Genomic DNA, 16,794 nt, shown 5'->3' on the forward strand with positions numbered 1-16,794 from the left:
TATTTGACGTCAAATTGATATCAAGGTGCCCGCTGGGAAGGGACATTCTTAAACGCTTAACGTGAAAAACGCTTAACGTGGCTTACTGCACTAAGACAGTGATATTAAAAGACCAAACTCAGCATACATCATATTAATAAACCATACTATGTATAAAAAAGTAAGATGAGTCCAAAATATGAACGCAACGCGTTTAAATACACGTTAAGCATTTTCTTCCCATAGAAAACCGTTATAAGAAAACGCTTGAATTTTATCGCGTCGCGTGTAGTTAGGACACGGTGTAAGCGTTTTTCACGTTAAGCGTTTTAGAATGTCCCGCTGAGGGGGCTCTCCTTGGCTTAAGCGGAGCGACATTATCAAGAGTAAAAGTACAAGATTGATTAAAAGCTTCACAATTTAAAGAGCAGATATAATAATATTTTGTATTTATTTATTTTATTATTATTATTATTTTATCACAGAATCAACCCGAGTAAAGGCACTGAAGATTTGAAAACTGTGGGGATGTCAGGTGGTCAGATGTGCCTGAACGACTGATGAGCAAAAACGGAAAATGTTCTGAGAATAGAAACTGTGCAAAAGTCAACATGTAGCCATCCTACTTTACATCACACACCTCAATGTTTCACTTATCCTCTTTATCCAGAGAGCAGCTGCAAACATGTTCTGTACATTTACGTTCATTCAATAATAGGCCTAAAAAACACATATACTGTGCTTTCCTAGAGCCTAATGAAACAGAATTGAACATTTGTGCAGGTTTGTCCGGCTTTACACAATTTCTAGGCTGATTTACTGTGGTTATCAAACTGGGCATGCGCAGAGTGACTTTCTGAATGGAGGCGCGAAGGCAAAATTATTCCCTAGCAAATGTACATTTAAATGCTTGACGATAAATGTCACATTACACGTACTACTGAGGTAATTTGCCATGCGTTCATATGGCGGGTCATCTCGTGATTACAAACACTTCTTTCGTTAAACCGCGACTATTTTAATAACCGACAAGCTGACGGTTCATAGTTAGGATATATAGGCTTCAGACTGAGACACTCGAACAAAATGACGATGTAACTACAGGTAAAACTCTCAGATCATTCCCATTTTTATTAACTTTATGCAAGCATTCAGTCCCAACCACCTCATTACAATTATCACTCTTATTTATGATCGATATCGACATATCGAAGTATTCTGACACGTAAAGTGAAACTGTTGGTGTGCAAGTTGCATTTGGCCATAATTGTGATTATTTTATGGGAATTGCATATTTAGGCATGGTGGGTGCTTGACATTTGTCTACGTAATGATCCTCTGAAGTGAACATTTCATAAATAGGCTAGTAATGTATACGAGCATTAAACAGGAAACCGAAAGTGTTTCACTTCATACTTTTACTTTCGCTTTTAAAGCTCCGTGTGTCTCTCTCACATGTGAGTACCTGACATATTCCACTGTAAGTTCATCGAACATGTTATTTATTTATTTATTCTTCCGAGTAAGCAGAACTCTGAGTGTTTATTGGATCAGGTCTTTGTGGAAATCCGTCACACAGCGGTACACATAATTTGATGGTGTTGTGTTGTAGACTGATGGAGGACAGGTCGAGACACATGCGCCTGAGAGAATGGCTCATAGCGCAGATAGACAGCGGCAAATACGCTGGACTGAGCTGGGAAAACCAGGAGAAAACCATGTTTAGAATTCCCTGGAAACATGCTGCCAAACAGGACTACAGACAGAACCAGGATGCAGCGCTCTTTAAGGTGAGAGTGTTATACTATATTATTAAGCTGGTTTCAGTTTCATTATTTTTTATTTTCCCAGCAGGGATTTGAATGTTAAACATACTTTCAAAGCAATAATAATAATAATAATAATAATAATAATAATAATAATAATAAACAAGCCCACTATTAATGACTACTTTTTAATTAATATTTGTCTCAACAGAGTAATAATGCTGTCAGCTGATTGATAATAATAATTTTATGTATAGGCTGCCCTTCACATTGTTTTATTATATAAATCACATTTTAATTTTATATACTTTCATATACTTTAGTGGGTTGGCTGGTTTGAGCTGGTCACCCAGCCTGGTCATAACTGGACTGGCTGGTTTTAGAGAGGTTTTTAATGCTATTTGTTTTATCTGGTCAATGCGGAGGGATTGTTCACCCAAAATGAAAATTCTCTCATAATTTTTTCACCCTCATGCCATCCCAGATGTGTATGACTTTGTTTTGCTGAATACAAACAAATATTATTAGAAGAATATCTCAGCTCTGTGGGTCCATACAATGCAAGTGAATGGCGACATTATTGGTGTGGAAGTGACTTTCACTTTCACATTCAGCCACTTACTGGTTGGGGCTGGATAAAGGTAGAGATTTGCTGTAAAAAAAAAAAAAAAAAAAAGAGGACTTGAATATTGATCTGTTTCTCAGATCAATAAAGTGCTGTACCACCATAGGGAAGAATTTGAGTATTTGGCTAGTGATTAAGCAGAATAATTCTTTTTTAAATGGCCAATTCCTAAAATATTACATTTAGCCACCCTGATATGTAATAAAATACAGCCTTGATATAAACAATTTAACAATATGTAGTACAGGGTGTCACTGTCTATGTTTGTCGAAGGCATGGGCCATGTACAAGGGTAAATTTCAGGAGGGCAGGGACAAAGCAGACCCCTCCACGTGGAAAACCCGTCTGCGCTGTGCCCTCAATAAGAGCACAGACTTCCAGGAGGTTCCGGAGCGCAGTCAACTGGATATCTCGGAGCCGTACAAGGTCTACCGTATCCTGGAAGACACAGGACGAGTCACAGGTATTATGAAAAATCTCTGTTCCTCGTCCTCAGCCACCAACCAGCCAAATCTCACTTCCCCATTTATACCAAATTCAACCTTAAAATAAAATTATACCTTAAAATCCTTATTCTCTCCTGAAGAAACTGCTGGAAACCCATTGATATTGCAGGACAATGATAGCAGCCGAGCGTTGAGAGGAATGCATCTGCCTATTCAGGTACTGCTCTATGAAAACTCTACTGGAAATCCCCACACTCTCTACAGATGCTATTTAAACATGCCTGCTGACTGAAAATGTTGTTTTTGCTGCTACTTATTGGACATATATTTAAAGGCTGTTCTTACTGTCCCAATAAATAACAACATTTCAAACATGGCAAAGTTGGCTGTCAGATTTGAAACAGTTGTGTCACACTGCACCACGCAGGGTGTTTTCAAACCATTTGAAGGGGTTTTTGTTGGGGGCAGTGTGAATTAGCGAGTTTTTTGTCCTGTGTAAATAATAATTTATTCTTCACCTCCAGCAGGACAATCCACTTGGTGACTCAAACAGAGGTAATCTTTTAGTTTCACAAAACAATAAACAAAAAGATAACATGTAACTGAGCATGGTAAATGTTTCAATTACATTATGTGTGTGTGTGTGTGTGTGTTTGTGCATGTGTGTGTTTGTGTGTGCAGAGATACCTCTAAATGGCAGGTCATATGTTTATCCCAGTACAGGCGCTGAAGTCTGTGGTAGCGCCATTCCTCAATCTGTTCCTCTATATTCCTCTCGGAGCCCCTTAACTGGTGAGAGAATTTATTAATATCTGGTTAGTTCATAGAGTACAACTTGAATTAGGTCTCATTATGTTTTTAAAATATGTTATTATGTCAAATTCGATGTTATTATGTAACTCGATGAAAGATGAGTAAAGTCGATGTAGCACATTTTACGTTTCATATTATGTGGACACTTCAAGGAATTATTCAACCAGGAATGTAAATTCTGTCATAATTTTGTCATCCTCATATCAATACAAACATTTATTATTTTCTTTCGTATGCTGAATCTCACTGAAGGGAAAAAAAAACACGATGTAAGGGTAAGTACACTTGAACCACAATCCTACTTCTGGGTGGTCTTGTAAGTTTTAGAGTGAGTCCTTTTCAATTGTATTACACAAAAGGGGAGAAAAAGCAAAGAATATTCAGTTTTGTCTTCTCAATATAATGGCAGAGTAATACGGATGACAAACAAAAAGTGTCACAAAATTTTTTGGCTTTGATCTTCATATCTATTATTTTAGCATAGAAAAAATTATACACCAATCAGCCACAACATTAAAGCTATCTGCCTAATGTGTAGGTTCCCCTCGTGCCGCCAAAACAGCGCCAACCTGCATTTCAGAATAGCATTCTAGATGCTGTTCTTCTCACCACAATTGTACAGAGTTGTTATTTTAATTTCTGTAGACTTTGCCAGTTCGAACCTATTCTCTGTTGACCTCTCTCATCAACAAGGCATTTCTATTTGCTGAACTGCCCTCACTGGAGGTTTTTTGTTTTTGGCAAAGTTCTGAGTTAATTCTAGAGACTGTTGTGCATGAAAATCCCAGGAAATCAGCAGTTACAGAAATGCCACGGTCCAAATTATTGCTATCGCATTTTCCCCAAATTCTGATGGTTGATGTGAATATTAACTGAAGCTCCTGACCCATATCTGCCTTAGTCTATGCGCTGCACTGCTGCCACATGATTGGCTGATTAGATAATCACATGGATTTTCACACACAACATTCACTAAAATGTACACCAAATGGTGCCAAAAACGAAACAAACAAACAAAAAAACATCCAGTGAGTTCTGTGGATGGAAACGCCTTGTTGATGAGAGAGCTCTGACAAAGTCTACGGTAACTCAGATAACCACTCTCTACACCTGTGGTGAAAAGGTTAACACTTTATAATAATAGTGCATCATTAATAGGTAATTATGCAGGAATTAATGCATAAAAAATGAGCAGTACTACATTAACACTTTAGTTACTGCTATTAACTAATATGGAAACACGATTAATTCATCTGTAAGTAATAGTGAACTGAGGTAGTTCACTGTTAGGTAATCAATAATTACTGAATTTGATTTGTAACTAACAATGGCTAATTTAAAATAACTACTAATTAATTACTAATCAAAACATTAACATGCATCTAAAATGTGAATGATTATGTTTTTATTGTGAACAAGATCATGAAATGCACATTTAGAGAAAAAGCACCTCACATGTGTTAATTTTTTGGAAAATAATTTATGAACATAACAGCTCTCTAAATCAAGGCTACAGTGTCTGGTATCATAGTCAGCTTACATTATAGACATATAGGGATGTTTGTGCCCAACCCGTGTATTCCTTGGGATATCTCTTCTGTTCATAACAAATTATTAACTTAGTATTGTTAGAAATTGCTGGAGTTCATTTTCAATAATTTTGTTAACCCATAAGTAATCAAGTCTTACCACATAAATATGAAGGAATTACTAATGATCTTGACCATTAATTTAAAGTGAGGGTCATGGTAAGGCATTATTAATTAATGAGATCTTACTGTTTCCGTCCTTGGGAGTTTAAGGGTATCTGGACCATTATTATAATGTGAAAACACATTATAAACCATTAATAGTAACTGAGGTGTTACTTGTCAGTTAGTAACAAATACTCAATTGTTTGTTCCTACATTTTTCCATTTAATCAAACAGATAGTTAACAAACATTCACAGACATTAAAAAAAAACTGCCATTAAATTATGAATCATTGAAATATTTGAACATATTTGCATACTTAACTAAACACATTGTCTTACTTATTAGTTTATAGTAGTAACTAAAAAGTGTTAATGTACAACTAATTTGTCCTGCATTAATTCCGACATAATTACTTTTTAATGATGGACCATTATTTTAAAGTGTTACCGTGAGAAGAATATAATCTCAGAATGCTATTCTGAGATGCATGTTGGCGCTGTTTTGGCACAAATACACAATGTTAGGCAGGTGGCTTTTATGTTGTGGCTGATCAGTGTAAATGTCTTATTTTGTTTGAAAAGTTTGCTTGTGCTATCTTTCTTTCAAATAAATTCAACTTGTAAGTGTGGCCAAATACTTCTTTGGGACACTGTAGTCTGAAACACTTTTTGCTTGTTTGTAGACTGCCGTCTGGAGGTGTGCTTGTTCTATCATGGTAACTTGGTGCAGAGTGTGGTAACTGCATCTCAAGATGGATGCTTCATCCTGCAGGGCTGTTCTCCAGTAGGAAATGAGCGCATTTATGGGCCTTGTGAAGCTAGGAAGGTCTTCTTTCCTCGTCCAGACATTGTACCATTGCCCCCGGGCATCAGTGATGCCATGAGCCGCCTGCTTCCCCACCTGGAGAAGGGTGTACTGGTGTGGGTCGCTCCAGATGGCATCTTCATTAAACGATTCTGCCAGGGCCGTGTGTATTGGGACGGTCCGTTGGCCGAGCACAGAGAGAAACCCAATAAACTGGAGCGAGAGAGGACCTGCAAACTCCTGGATATGACGATTTTCTTAGAAGGTGAAGAAGAAACCCTGCAGACAAGACCAGCATAAGCTGGCATGCTGGTATAGCTAGAGCAGTAGCATAGACATTTTGTTAATCAGTAAGGATATTGGGTTTAATGTGGTTTCAAAATGAACTGCAATTAAAATTGTCACCGTTAATTAAACTGAAAGAATCTATGGTTAAAAAGTGATACGTTTTATTTACACGTGGCAAAAAATATTCTTTATAATATACAATATTTTTATATATATATTTATATATATATATTTATATATTATATATATATATATATATATATATATATATATATATATATATATATATATATATATATATATTATACAGATTCACAGCATTCAATGCTAAATTTCAGTTTTAGTCAGACTTTAAATCGCCTGCTGTAAGCATTGTTCCCGTTATTATGCATAGTCCTCAGGTGTGTGAGTTGTTGTGGAGAGTATTTTTATAGAGTCTGTTGCCATTTATTTATGGTGGGGCACACAACAGATTGCTTTTATAAACTATTACAGAAGAAAAAACAGTTGGATGCCGTGAACTACAATGATCTTACAGGTATGCACTTTTGAAGTGATTCCAAGTATTCTGGTTTCATTGAAGCACATTTTTTTGTGCCCAGGGTGCGCTTAAGTCTTGTAATTGATACTGGTGCAGTGCAGGTGTTTTCTCTTTCCCTTGTCAGTGCTGTTCAAAATATCGCAGCTGTATAGTATTTGACATGGTTGAATTGGTCCATAGTGCTGTAAATTAGAAAATTTACAAATTGTGTTCCACATGAGGAGCATATTTAGCACTTTTAAACCGAGATGAATATCATAAGGTTGTTGTATCACTCGAAGGAAATGCATACGAATGTGGCTGATATGAGAATTTCATATTAATTAATCATTAATTCAATTAAATACCTTATTCGGTAAGGCACAAATAATGACTTCAAAATGAATAACGGATTCATCCAAATAATAGAAACAATATTCGTTTTACTGATTATCCAAGAAGCACATTTATAAAGCAACATCTTAAATAAACATCCAAAATGACAAATAAATTACTGTGAGTCTGTGAAGTCAATATTAGTAGCTTACTAAAGTGTAAAACTTAGGAATGAAAATGTGCATGGTGTGATTTCAAATCAGATGGGCGCTGTCTCGACTGTTTGCGGTCTCCGTTAATTGTGCGCATCTGGAGCTTGTCTAAGACACTACATCATATAGGCAAAATTTTCCATGGCTTAAAATGTCTATATTAATGTATCACACAGTTCACATGTAATTATTTCCATGTATTAATTTATAAACCAACCTGAGCGCAATGTTAAATTCCTGACCTGAAGTGATGATTTCACAGCGGAACTCTTCTCTCTCTAAAAGTTGACCACATTTATTTTCACATCAGCGATTATGGTAAGGGTCTGGTTGAGACTTTATCCAAAAAAGTTTAAATATTAGAACTTAGATCTATTCAGAATATTCCTGCTCGTGTGATACAAAAAAGCTGAAACATGTGTGTGATCTTTATCCCCTTACTTTAAACTGTACTAAATTTGAAAATGTTAACATAACATTATTATTATTATTATTGTTAGACTACTATTATTCTTTTCCCACTATTTTACTAATTCTGTACATGTACATGCAATTTAACAAAATAATAATGTCCTCCACATTGTGTTAAAATATGTGCGCACAAATCGGCCTTGAGTGTAAAATTCCTGATATATTTATGGGACTTTCACCTATTTGTAGGCTGTATTGATTTATTCTAATTTCTTTTAATGTTTGTATTTAATGTTTACTGCAAAATGTGTGCTTGACTTTTCATGATTGCTTGACACCTCAGTTAACAACATATTCGGCTTCATCTGGTTAGAAAAATTATAATAATAATATAATAATGTAAAATAATAATATAATGAAATAATAATAGCACAATAATAATAATTGTACTCAGAGTAATAATAATTAGTATTATTGTATTAGGGTATTATTATGAATAGTTATATAAAAGGCATATTTTATTTATAAAAACTATACATGTAATAGATTTACATTTAAAAAATGGGTGTTTCAATTAGTTTAAGCCCCACCCATATTCCGTTCTATCTGAATACTGAGACAGATACAGTAACAGATACAGATACAAATGCAGATAATGGCTGTGCTGTACACCCCTACTTCTTACACTTCAAAATGTCAAAGAATAGTGCAGAAGTGTGCGGTTTGGGATGCACCTATTGTGTATTTATTAGTTTTCCTATTTTAGGGATGCATACTGCACTTAGCATCCATATATCCTTAAGAAATGTGTCCACTGACACATTCAATTGTGATATGATGACTTTGTTGCCTCAGTGCTGTTGCATAATTAGAAAATTTGAACAAAAAAAAGAAACTACAATTATTTTCTCAGACGGTTATCTACGGTAAGTGTGAAAAAAATCTCACTATGGCCTCCCAATTCAGCAAAACACATTGGTCTTCTTGATACTGGTCATGAAGGGAGACTTGCTGGTTAAGGCACACCAACTTACCAGCATCCAAAACACAACATATGCTTATGACCAGCTTTGCTGGAGAGGGAGGGCTGAGCCTGGACAACCAACCATTTGTTAATGTTTTATTACAAATCATTTCTCCTGATTTTTCAATAACACTCACTGTTTGCTATCTAACTTGCAGATTTGCAAAAGTATCAGCAGGGCACAGGACCAGAGCCACAATACATTGTGGATCTGTGCTTTGGAGAAGAGTTCCCTGACCCCAGCCAACCAAAGACCAAGAAGCTCATAACAGCACAAGTGAGTATTCAAGTGGCTCTAAGTGTAGGTACCATACTCAGTAGTTCTACCTCAACAATTCAGGATTAATCAATTGTTTCAACAGTAAAACAGCCTGTGCTCACCTTGGAAACATTTTTACTGTTGGCGTTGTAAAAGCAATTATCTAGAGTGACCATAATTCTGCCTAGTAGGACATGTTCCTTAACTTATTGTTGGTCCTTAATCAGCATTATTGTCTAAAACCTACCCCTAATCTTATCCCTAATGCTAACAATTAACTATATCTCAAATCAGAGACAAATGATTGCTTAATAAGAATGTTGATGAAGCCCTAAAGATTTTAACAGCCAAAACATATATTAAATCCAGGTGTAAACATGGCCCAGAATATTCCTTGATCAAAATCCTTTGTTGTTCCTGGCACAACTTTCCTATGAATAATGAATTGCCATATGCCTTACCTACAATCTACCTTTACATTCTGAGGGAAATTATTGTTTGATAGGAATTATGTTTCAGGCCCTAACCCCATAATTGATGGATCTCTGAGCAGAACTCTACCATAACTATACCATCTGTTTAACCAACACCCTGGACCCTAATGCCAGTCTGAACCCCCAAATTGACAGATACCTGTGGATCCTGGACCCTCAGTGTCAGGGCCAATTCTAATGGAGTGGTGGTGGCCTAGTGGGCTAAAGCACATAACTGTTAAGCAGAAGGTCGCTGGTTCGATCCCCACAGCCACCACCATTGTGTCCTTGAGCAAGGCACTTAACTCCAGGTTGTTCTGGGGGGATTGTCCCTGTAATAAGTGTACTGTAAGTCGCTTTGGATAAAAGCGTCTGCCAAATGCATAAATGTAATGATGAATTGAAAGTTCTAATGGATGAATTGAATGACATGAGTGTACATAAAACATCTGAGGGCAATAATTGTTTGATTGATAGAAAGGTTGTTCCAGGACCAGCAAAAGCTGTTGGTCTTTCTTATGCTATTTTTAAACATAGCTCTTTGACTTACCAGTAGAGGGCATGATCTATCTGTCTCTGTGTGTAGGTGATTCCTCTGTTTGCTGTAGAGTGTCTGCGCAGGCCTTATCCATCTGATAATATGGAGATGAAGCATTCACCCCCCCACAGGAGCAGTGCGCAAACTGATGCATAAACATGCAGTAATTACAACAGTGATTATCATCCTTGTGTGTAGATTCACTAAATAAAAAATCTAACTTAACTAGAATGGAAAAGATCTAAAAAAAAAAAAAAAAAAAAAAAAAAAAAAGAGTAAATCTTTATTCTAACCATAATGGACTTATGGTTAATTTAACTGTAAATTCTTTATATTTTTATATGTTTTCAAAACTGAAATGGAACTCCAATAGAAAGATTGGTTAGTCCTCTGTATCACTTAGTTAAGTTATTTCAGAAGGTAAATATGACTCAGCTTAGCATGTTATTACATATTGCTTATTGTATAATTGCTTCTGTTTGCCTTGATCTCCTGAACATTTTTTTATTTTTTACCTGATGGAGCCATAAATTAGAACATTACTCACTTTTTCTTTTCTTTTGTAGTTTCATTAATATGCTAAAAATGGAATTAGATTCTTCCATATAGATCTAGAAAGCTTTTATTTTATTTCTAGTGAACATTGTGTTACAGTGTCACAACTTTAAAAATATACAATTTTAGAGCTATAACATTTAAAAATAACAGCAAATGTTATCTGAAAAAAACACAACAACAAAAATAAAGTGATAGAGTGTGCTTGATCAAGAGTAGATATACCCGTATCTGAGTTCAAAACACTAGTTTTCCATAGTTTTTCCCTGCTCTCAATCACACAGAATCATTAAAGGGAAAACCACCAATCACCAGAGGACCTTTCTGATGTGTCATTAGCACCGTCGCTCTTTAAAAAAACACCAGTCCCGGGGCGGTGTGCGCGCGGGAATCAAACTCAAGCCAGGGCGGTTAATTTCATCATTCACTTTTCCCCTGGTAAGAACAGACTGGAGTGTAATGCTAAAGTGAACTAGCATATTGACCCCACACTGAAAGCTTGGCTGAAGGCTGCTAATAAATTCAGCTTGCTTGCTAAACTGAAGGTACGTACGCAGTTCAAAAGCAAAAACAAGACTGCATTACAAAATGACAAAAACATTTTTTACATTTTTTTTTTTTAGCATATTCACAGAACAATATATATATATATATATATATATATATATATATATATATATATATATATATATATATATATATATATATATATATATATATATATATATATATATATTTATTTAATTGTGTCATTTGTCTTCTTTTTCATCCAATATTATTTGGTTGTTATAATACTGATAGAAAAGACATACCCTGCAGAAAAAGGCTTGAGATTAGCATAACTAAAGGTGCATGGTATTACAGATACATAATTTTTGATTGTCTCACTTTGCATTTTGGGCTTTCCTAGCATGTGTCACTTTCCCATCTGATCTCGCATGAAACAGTAGAGCACAGATGTGAAACAATTGACTGGATATTCCATGAGGTTACCAGTAATCAATTACTAAGCTTTCCTAGGTGACTTCCCCAATCCTAGTCTTCTCATGCCGATTTAAGTTAATTAAGAATGTTACTGCCATCTCTCGTGCTTATAACCTTGAGGTAAACAGGAGCTAGTCTCATTTCCTGACTGGAGCTCAGGTGCGGACCAGTGTCTCTTGCGTTTTTGAGGGCACTCAGAAGGAGATGGCTGGGCTGCAGGGAGAGGAGTAGGAGCAGGGGGAAAGGGCATCCTCTCTGCTGTGTCTGTGCAAGATTCTATCCCTGCTCCTGAGCGGGCAAGTGAGTGCTGCGACTGGCTGCTAGAGTGTGCAAGGGTTGCTGTTGAGTGGAGTAAAGTCAGTGTGGGAGTCAATGCCAGACACACATCACCTGTGCTGAGCTGTTGGCACTGCAGGCCATATATCTGGGCGCTCCGCTGAGGACTGCATGAAGACCAGCCGCGATCCCGTACGAAAAATGGATATTCTGCTAAGACTGTGAGTTGCTCCTGCCAGCACAAAAATTTACATCTTAGCATGATTGTAATACCACCTAAGGCAACACATCACTGTCAAAACAAAACCCTTGCCAAGAAAATGAAAAGAGAAATGACTTAAGAGCTTTCAAATAGATATCATGAATTGATGGAACTTTTTAATAATTTTTATTCACAATTTCATACAAAATCTCTTTGACGTGGTTGAGTGTCTTATTACAGAGATCCCTAGAGCAACCTGACATTAAGACTGTTTAAATAGTTGTTTAAATTACCAATTGCAACCCACAATGCAGTGTACTGCCACCTGTTTTCAGGAGCTCGGATGTGGTTCCTTAGTATTTCTTAGTTTGGAAAACAGATTTCATACCAACCAAATGAATAAAAACCTTTGCACTCGGGTCCCCACCAAAAAGTTTAATGTGACAATTCCCTAAGTGACTTGCTCAAAGAAACTTTTATATTACAAGTTCCCCTTCTGTCACTCACTCGACGTTGTGTCTATTGTAGTGACACAAGGGGTCTCTTCTGAGAGCCTCGCGTACCTCTGAACAAGCGAAAAGGCCAATGTCAAATTGGCAAACAGAATTTGCATGTTCCGCCCCAGTCAAACGGGTATTAAGGGGAGCGGGCGAGCGTCTGTCAGACAGATTTTTTTCATTGGAGCAGAGCGGTTGTGCAACAGCAAAGCTGAGCTCACCACTGTTCCACTCACCTCTACTGGCGATAAGCAATGCTGTTGGATCTACAGCGCCTTCCAGCGGCTTTCTTCTCTCTGCATGCTGTTCAGTCCATGCCCCTGGGCACTTCGACAGCGCTTTCATTGCCTGAAAGAGTTTTTCTCCGCCTAAAAGAGTTTATTTCCTCTAAAAGAGTTTGAGTTTCCACTCATAAAAGAGCAATACACAGCAGGCGTTGAACGTCCTTTTCAGGACGCGTCTTTTTCAAGATGCCCTTCCGCCTCTGTGTAGTTCCTGAATGCGGTCGATTTCTCTCCACTTCTGATTGTCATAAAAGCTGCCTCGCTTGCCAGGCTGCGATCACACACAGGCAGTGTTTTATGAATGGTTCATGTTCTCAGTGCGAGAACATAGCCATGGCAACATTGCGGTCGTGGCTTTATTTTCTCACGAGAGAAAGCCACTCTAGTCGCCCCAGCGTCGTTCCTTCTTCCCACAGGATTGAGGACGACACCCGTCCCTGTACCCTCGTGTCTTCACTAAAGTCGCAGCTTATTCTCTGCTCCTTGGTGAAAACCTGTCTGACAGACGCTCACCCGCTCCCCTTTATACCCGTATGGCTGGGGGCGGGACATGCAAATTCTGTCTGCCAATTTGACATTGGCCTTTTCTCAAGTTCAGAGGTACGCGAGGCTCTCAGAAGAGACCCCTTGTGTCACTACAATCGACACAATGTCTCGTTCCTTCCATCGGGGAACAGAGGTTACAACAGTAACCATGACGATTTTTAACCAAGTAATTAAAGTAGGGATATTGGGAGTTGATATTGTTGATAATTTGCAAAAATTATCTTCACAATAAAGCTTTGACAAAGCAAATATGGAGTGAAACTAATGTCAAAACTGAGAAAAAGCACATATTATTGCACGTTTGTTCTGTCATACTCACCTGAGTGTTGCGGTCTCTGAGCAGGACCTGCAGGTGGTTGAAGCCGTGGGTGGGTCCAGGTGAGATTACCAGAATAGTGCAGGTGCTCAAATGAAACTCAGGCAAAGTGTCAGCACTGTGCAAGAAATCCTCCGTCTTCAGCTCCTCCACCCTCTTCAGACGGCCACCAGCCAACTCGATCAGGGAACCTTTGGCAAAATGAGGTAGGACTGCAGAAGGGGGCTGGTCAGGGACAGTGAGTACAGCGACCGTAGGGCGGTAGGACCCTGGAGAGGGATCCCATTCTATCTCAACTCCATGGCTGTTGAGGTGGCTGTGGGGGGAGTGCTGAGAGTTCCTCAAGTTGCAAGAAGGAGGGTCTGAATGATGAAGTTTTGGGAAAGACTTAGGGTTCTGGTGAGCAGTAGGGTAGAGGGACCCTAGGGCATAGTAGATCTGAGCTCCTGCCTGGGAGGCACTTCCACCGAAATGTTCCTGAGAAGCCTTTCCAGTCTTTGCGTCTGATGAGGGGTGAATTGTGTCCCTGTCCTGTGGTGAGGAATGTGCACTTGTGCTTTCTCGTGGCTGAAGGCCCCCCCAAGTGTTCTGTCTGACTGTATCCTCCTGTCTTCTCCTGCCATTGGCATGAGAACCATCCAAGCTGGTCATGGTGTCGTTCCTATAGTCATTGCATGTTGGCACTCTTCTACTAGAGCCAGACCTGCTGTCTAGGCCATCAAAACCATTAGGCCGTCTGCCTTGGTAGCTGAGGCGGCTGTCCGGGATGGATTCATGAGGATAGACAGTAGGCTGTGGAAAGAGATGTGAAGTGAAGATAGTCGATCTGCAATCTTGTTGACTGGGGCCATAAGGCCACATTTCTCTGGACTCGCCCTTATAGACACTCTTGAATGTCGGCATGGATATCAGTGGCTGCAGACTCATGGGGGGGATGTCGCCACGCAGCCATCGGGAGTGGTGGGAAATCGGGTGCTCCAGTCCCCTGTGTATACCCCGTCCACATACTGTCTCTCTCCAGGGTGCAGGGGCTGATCCTTTCCTCTCATCCACCTGAACTGGCAGGTACGAGTGATGCATGGAAGGGGCATAGGATGCCTGCCAAGGCAGTGACAGAGAAAGGGGTGGCAGCATGGGTGGGAGTAGATCACCACTCTTTCTGTGACCCTCTGTGAACTGGTTGTGCCTTCGGCTTCGGAGAGGGGCAGGGGATTTGAAGTTATCATCTAGGGCCTGCTGTTCTGAAGAGCCCTTTCGGGACTCCCTTTTCTTGGGGGGGAGACACTCTTTGCTGCGGTCTGGGCTTGGATTCATGGGGCAATCCCCCGGGACTGCCGGGCCACACTAGGTTACATGGGCAGCTGGGGAGAATGAGGGGCCAGGAGAAAGACACTTTCTACTGCTGATCAGCATCACACACACCACATGTCACAGATGGCCATGCCCAGAGCTCCTGCTCACCTAAGAGAGACAACGAGAGAGAGCAAAAGCAAAATATTACTGTTTGACCACTTACTGGAAATACACAGTGGTCCAAAAAAGTATTTCCGTACTTAAGTAACTCTACAAAGAATTTTGTTGCATAGATGAAACAAATATGTGACTGCTACACATTTCTTAAAAACTTTTGGAACCATTTTTTCAAAAACTTTAAAACAACTGATCCCAAGGTCATTTAGGTCATTTTTGTGGATGTCTTGATTCTGGGGTCTTTATTTATCTCATGTTATTGCTCATGATTTTATACATATGTTTACAAATGTAATAATGATTACAAGAAGAAAGGTGTTTAAGAACTACCGTTATATGGATTTGAATCTGTAGATTTACACAATCCAACATCTTTCAGCAGGAAGCATAAATTGGCCAACTGAGACTGAACTGATCTAAATATAACTTCCATATGATTATCACCATACTGCTGATGTGCTACTGGCAAACACACACAAAAAACATACAGATTCTATCTCCCACACAAATAAATATGACAAGATACTGTATATATATATATGTGTGTGTGTGTGTGTGTGTATATATATATATATATATATATATATATATATATATATATATATATATATATATATAATGCATATACTGTATATGCCAGTTCTAAGAAGACATGTTGCCACTGTTCATTAAGGTGTGAAGGGAATCTCCACACCTATTCCAGAACCTCTCAAATACTGATACTGTAGCAACAGGAAATGTCTCCTCATGGCATTCGCATTTTAATTTTGCAGACTATTTTAGCAATAAGTATTTTTGTTCTCTGTAAAATCAAATGCAAGTCCTCGGTGCCGCTAACATCATCCTCTATCATTTGATCTACAGATCACCCATAGGTTCACTTTGTAGATACATCAAAAAAGATTAAGAAAAGGCCCTTAAAGCAGTTAAGCACGCTTGTTTTATTCACAGCATTGTGTGGGGGAGTTTGTCTAATGTCATTCTGATCGCTCTAAATTAGACATTTATACTTGACTGCGTTGAGCTGCCTGAACATCTGGTCTCTTTCTTAACGCCTCTGTCTACTACACTGTATGCATAGACTGAACCCAATACCCTGTTGCTGTCTCCATGGAAACTGAGTCCATACATTTACAGTGACCAGAAAAGATTGAGAGGGTTATATCGTGATTCTCTCAAGAAATGTATGCAGATAAACACTTCAATACACCCCAAAATAAGACAAGCTGCTAACACAGCAAAAATTTATAAAATAACTGTCAGTTTTAGATCACCCTTGAGCTCACAAGTAGACTGAGTATTAAATTAAAAAAGTATTACATTCTTGTACAGTGATTTTACATGAGCAATAAATGGCAACCATTACCAAGGTTCATAAGACGATCATAATTTTTATAAAGATAAGAATGTGAAGTTGCCACGTGAACGCATAACAAATTATTTTGTATTTTTATTATTTGTTTATTTTTGAAAG

At 38.3% G+C, this 16,794-nt stretch overlaps 2 protein-coding genes across 6 annotated transcripts in view; one reads left to right on the forward strand and one right to left on the reverse strand.

Moving 5' to 3' along the window:
• Positions 1-852: 852 nt before the first annotated feature.
• Positions 853-10,420, forward strand: irf10 (interferon regulatory factor 10). Of its 2 annotated transcripts, none has more exons than XM_052100788.1 (9): positions 853-1,083; positions 1,592-1,769; positions 2,644-2,833; positions 2,957-3,033; positions 3,341-3,371; positions 3,498-3,608; positions 6,008-6,394; positions 9,079-9,197; positions 10,239-10,420. In XM_052100788.1, exons 2-9 carry the CDS (start codon positions 1,596-1,598, stop codon positions 10,344-10,346), a joined length of 1,197 nt encoding a protein of 398 aa, XP_051956748.1. In that variant the 5' UTR covers positions 853-1,083; positions 1,592-1,595; the 3' UTR covers positions 10,347-10,420. The 2 variants fall into 2 exon arrangements, with proteins under 2 accessions (XP_051956748.1, XP_051956749.1); XM_052100789.1 differs by having other exon boundaries at positions 3,344-3,371.
• Positions 10,421-11,501: 1,081 nt separating this feature from the next.
• zmp:0000000926 (ataxin-1-like) overlaps positions 11,502-16,794 on the reverse strand; it is a 47,627-nt gene continuing 42,334 nt past the window's right edge. For all 4 annotated transcript variants that reach the window (XM_052100781.1, XM_052100782.1, XM_052100783.1 and 1 more), the window contains 2 exons: positions 13,854-15,311; positions 11,502-12,237 (listed from right to left, as the gene is read on the reverse strand). In XM_052100781.1, the coding sequence (XP_051956741.1) occupies positions 11,818-12,237; positions 13,854-15,164 (1,731 nt within the window). In that variant the 5' untranslated portion in view covers positions 15,165-15,311 and the 3' untranslated portion in view covers positions 11,502-11,817. The remainder of the gene's footprint in view (positions 12,238-13,853; positions 15,312-16,794) is intronic.

The sequence above is a fragment of the Xyrauchen texanus genome, chromosome 31, assembly GCF_025860055.1.
Source record: "Xyrauchen texanus isolate HMW12.3.18 chromosome 31, RBS_HiC_50CHRs, whole genome shotgun sequence".
Taxonomy (NCBI): domain Eukaryota; kingdom Metazoa; phylum Chordata; class Actinopteri; order Cypriniformes; family Catostomidae; genus Xyrauchen; species Xyrauchen texanus.

Excerpts from the sequence above, each read along its gene's own strand:
- irf10 (XM_052100788.1), top strand. The coding sequence starts at position 1,596 with ATGGAGGACAGGTCGAGACACATGCGCCTGAGAGAATGGCTCATAGCG. Across the intron at positions 1,770-2,643 it reads AGGATGCAGCGCTCTTTAAG|GCATGGGCCATGTACAAGGG; the intron begins GTGAGAGTGTTA and ends TGTTTGTCGAAG. Across the intron at positions 2,834-2,956 it reads AGACACAGGACGAGTCACAG|AAACTGCTGGAAACCCATTG; the intron begins GTATTATGAAAA and ends TCTCTCCTGAAG.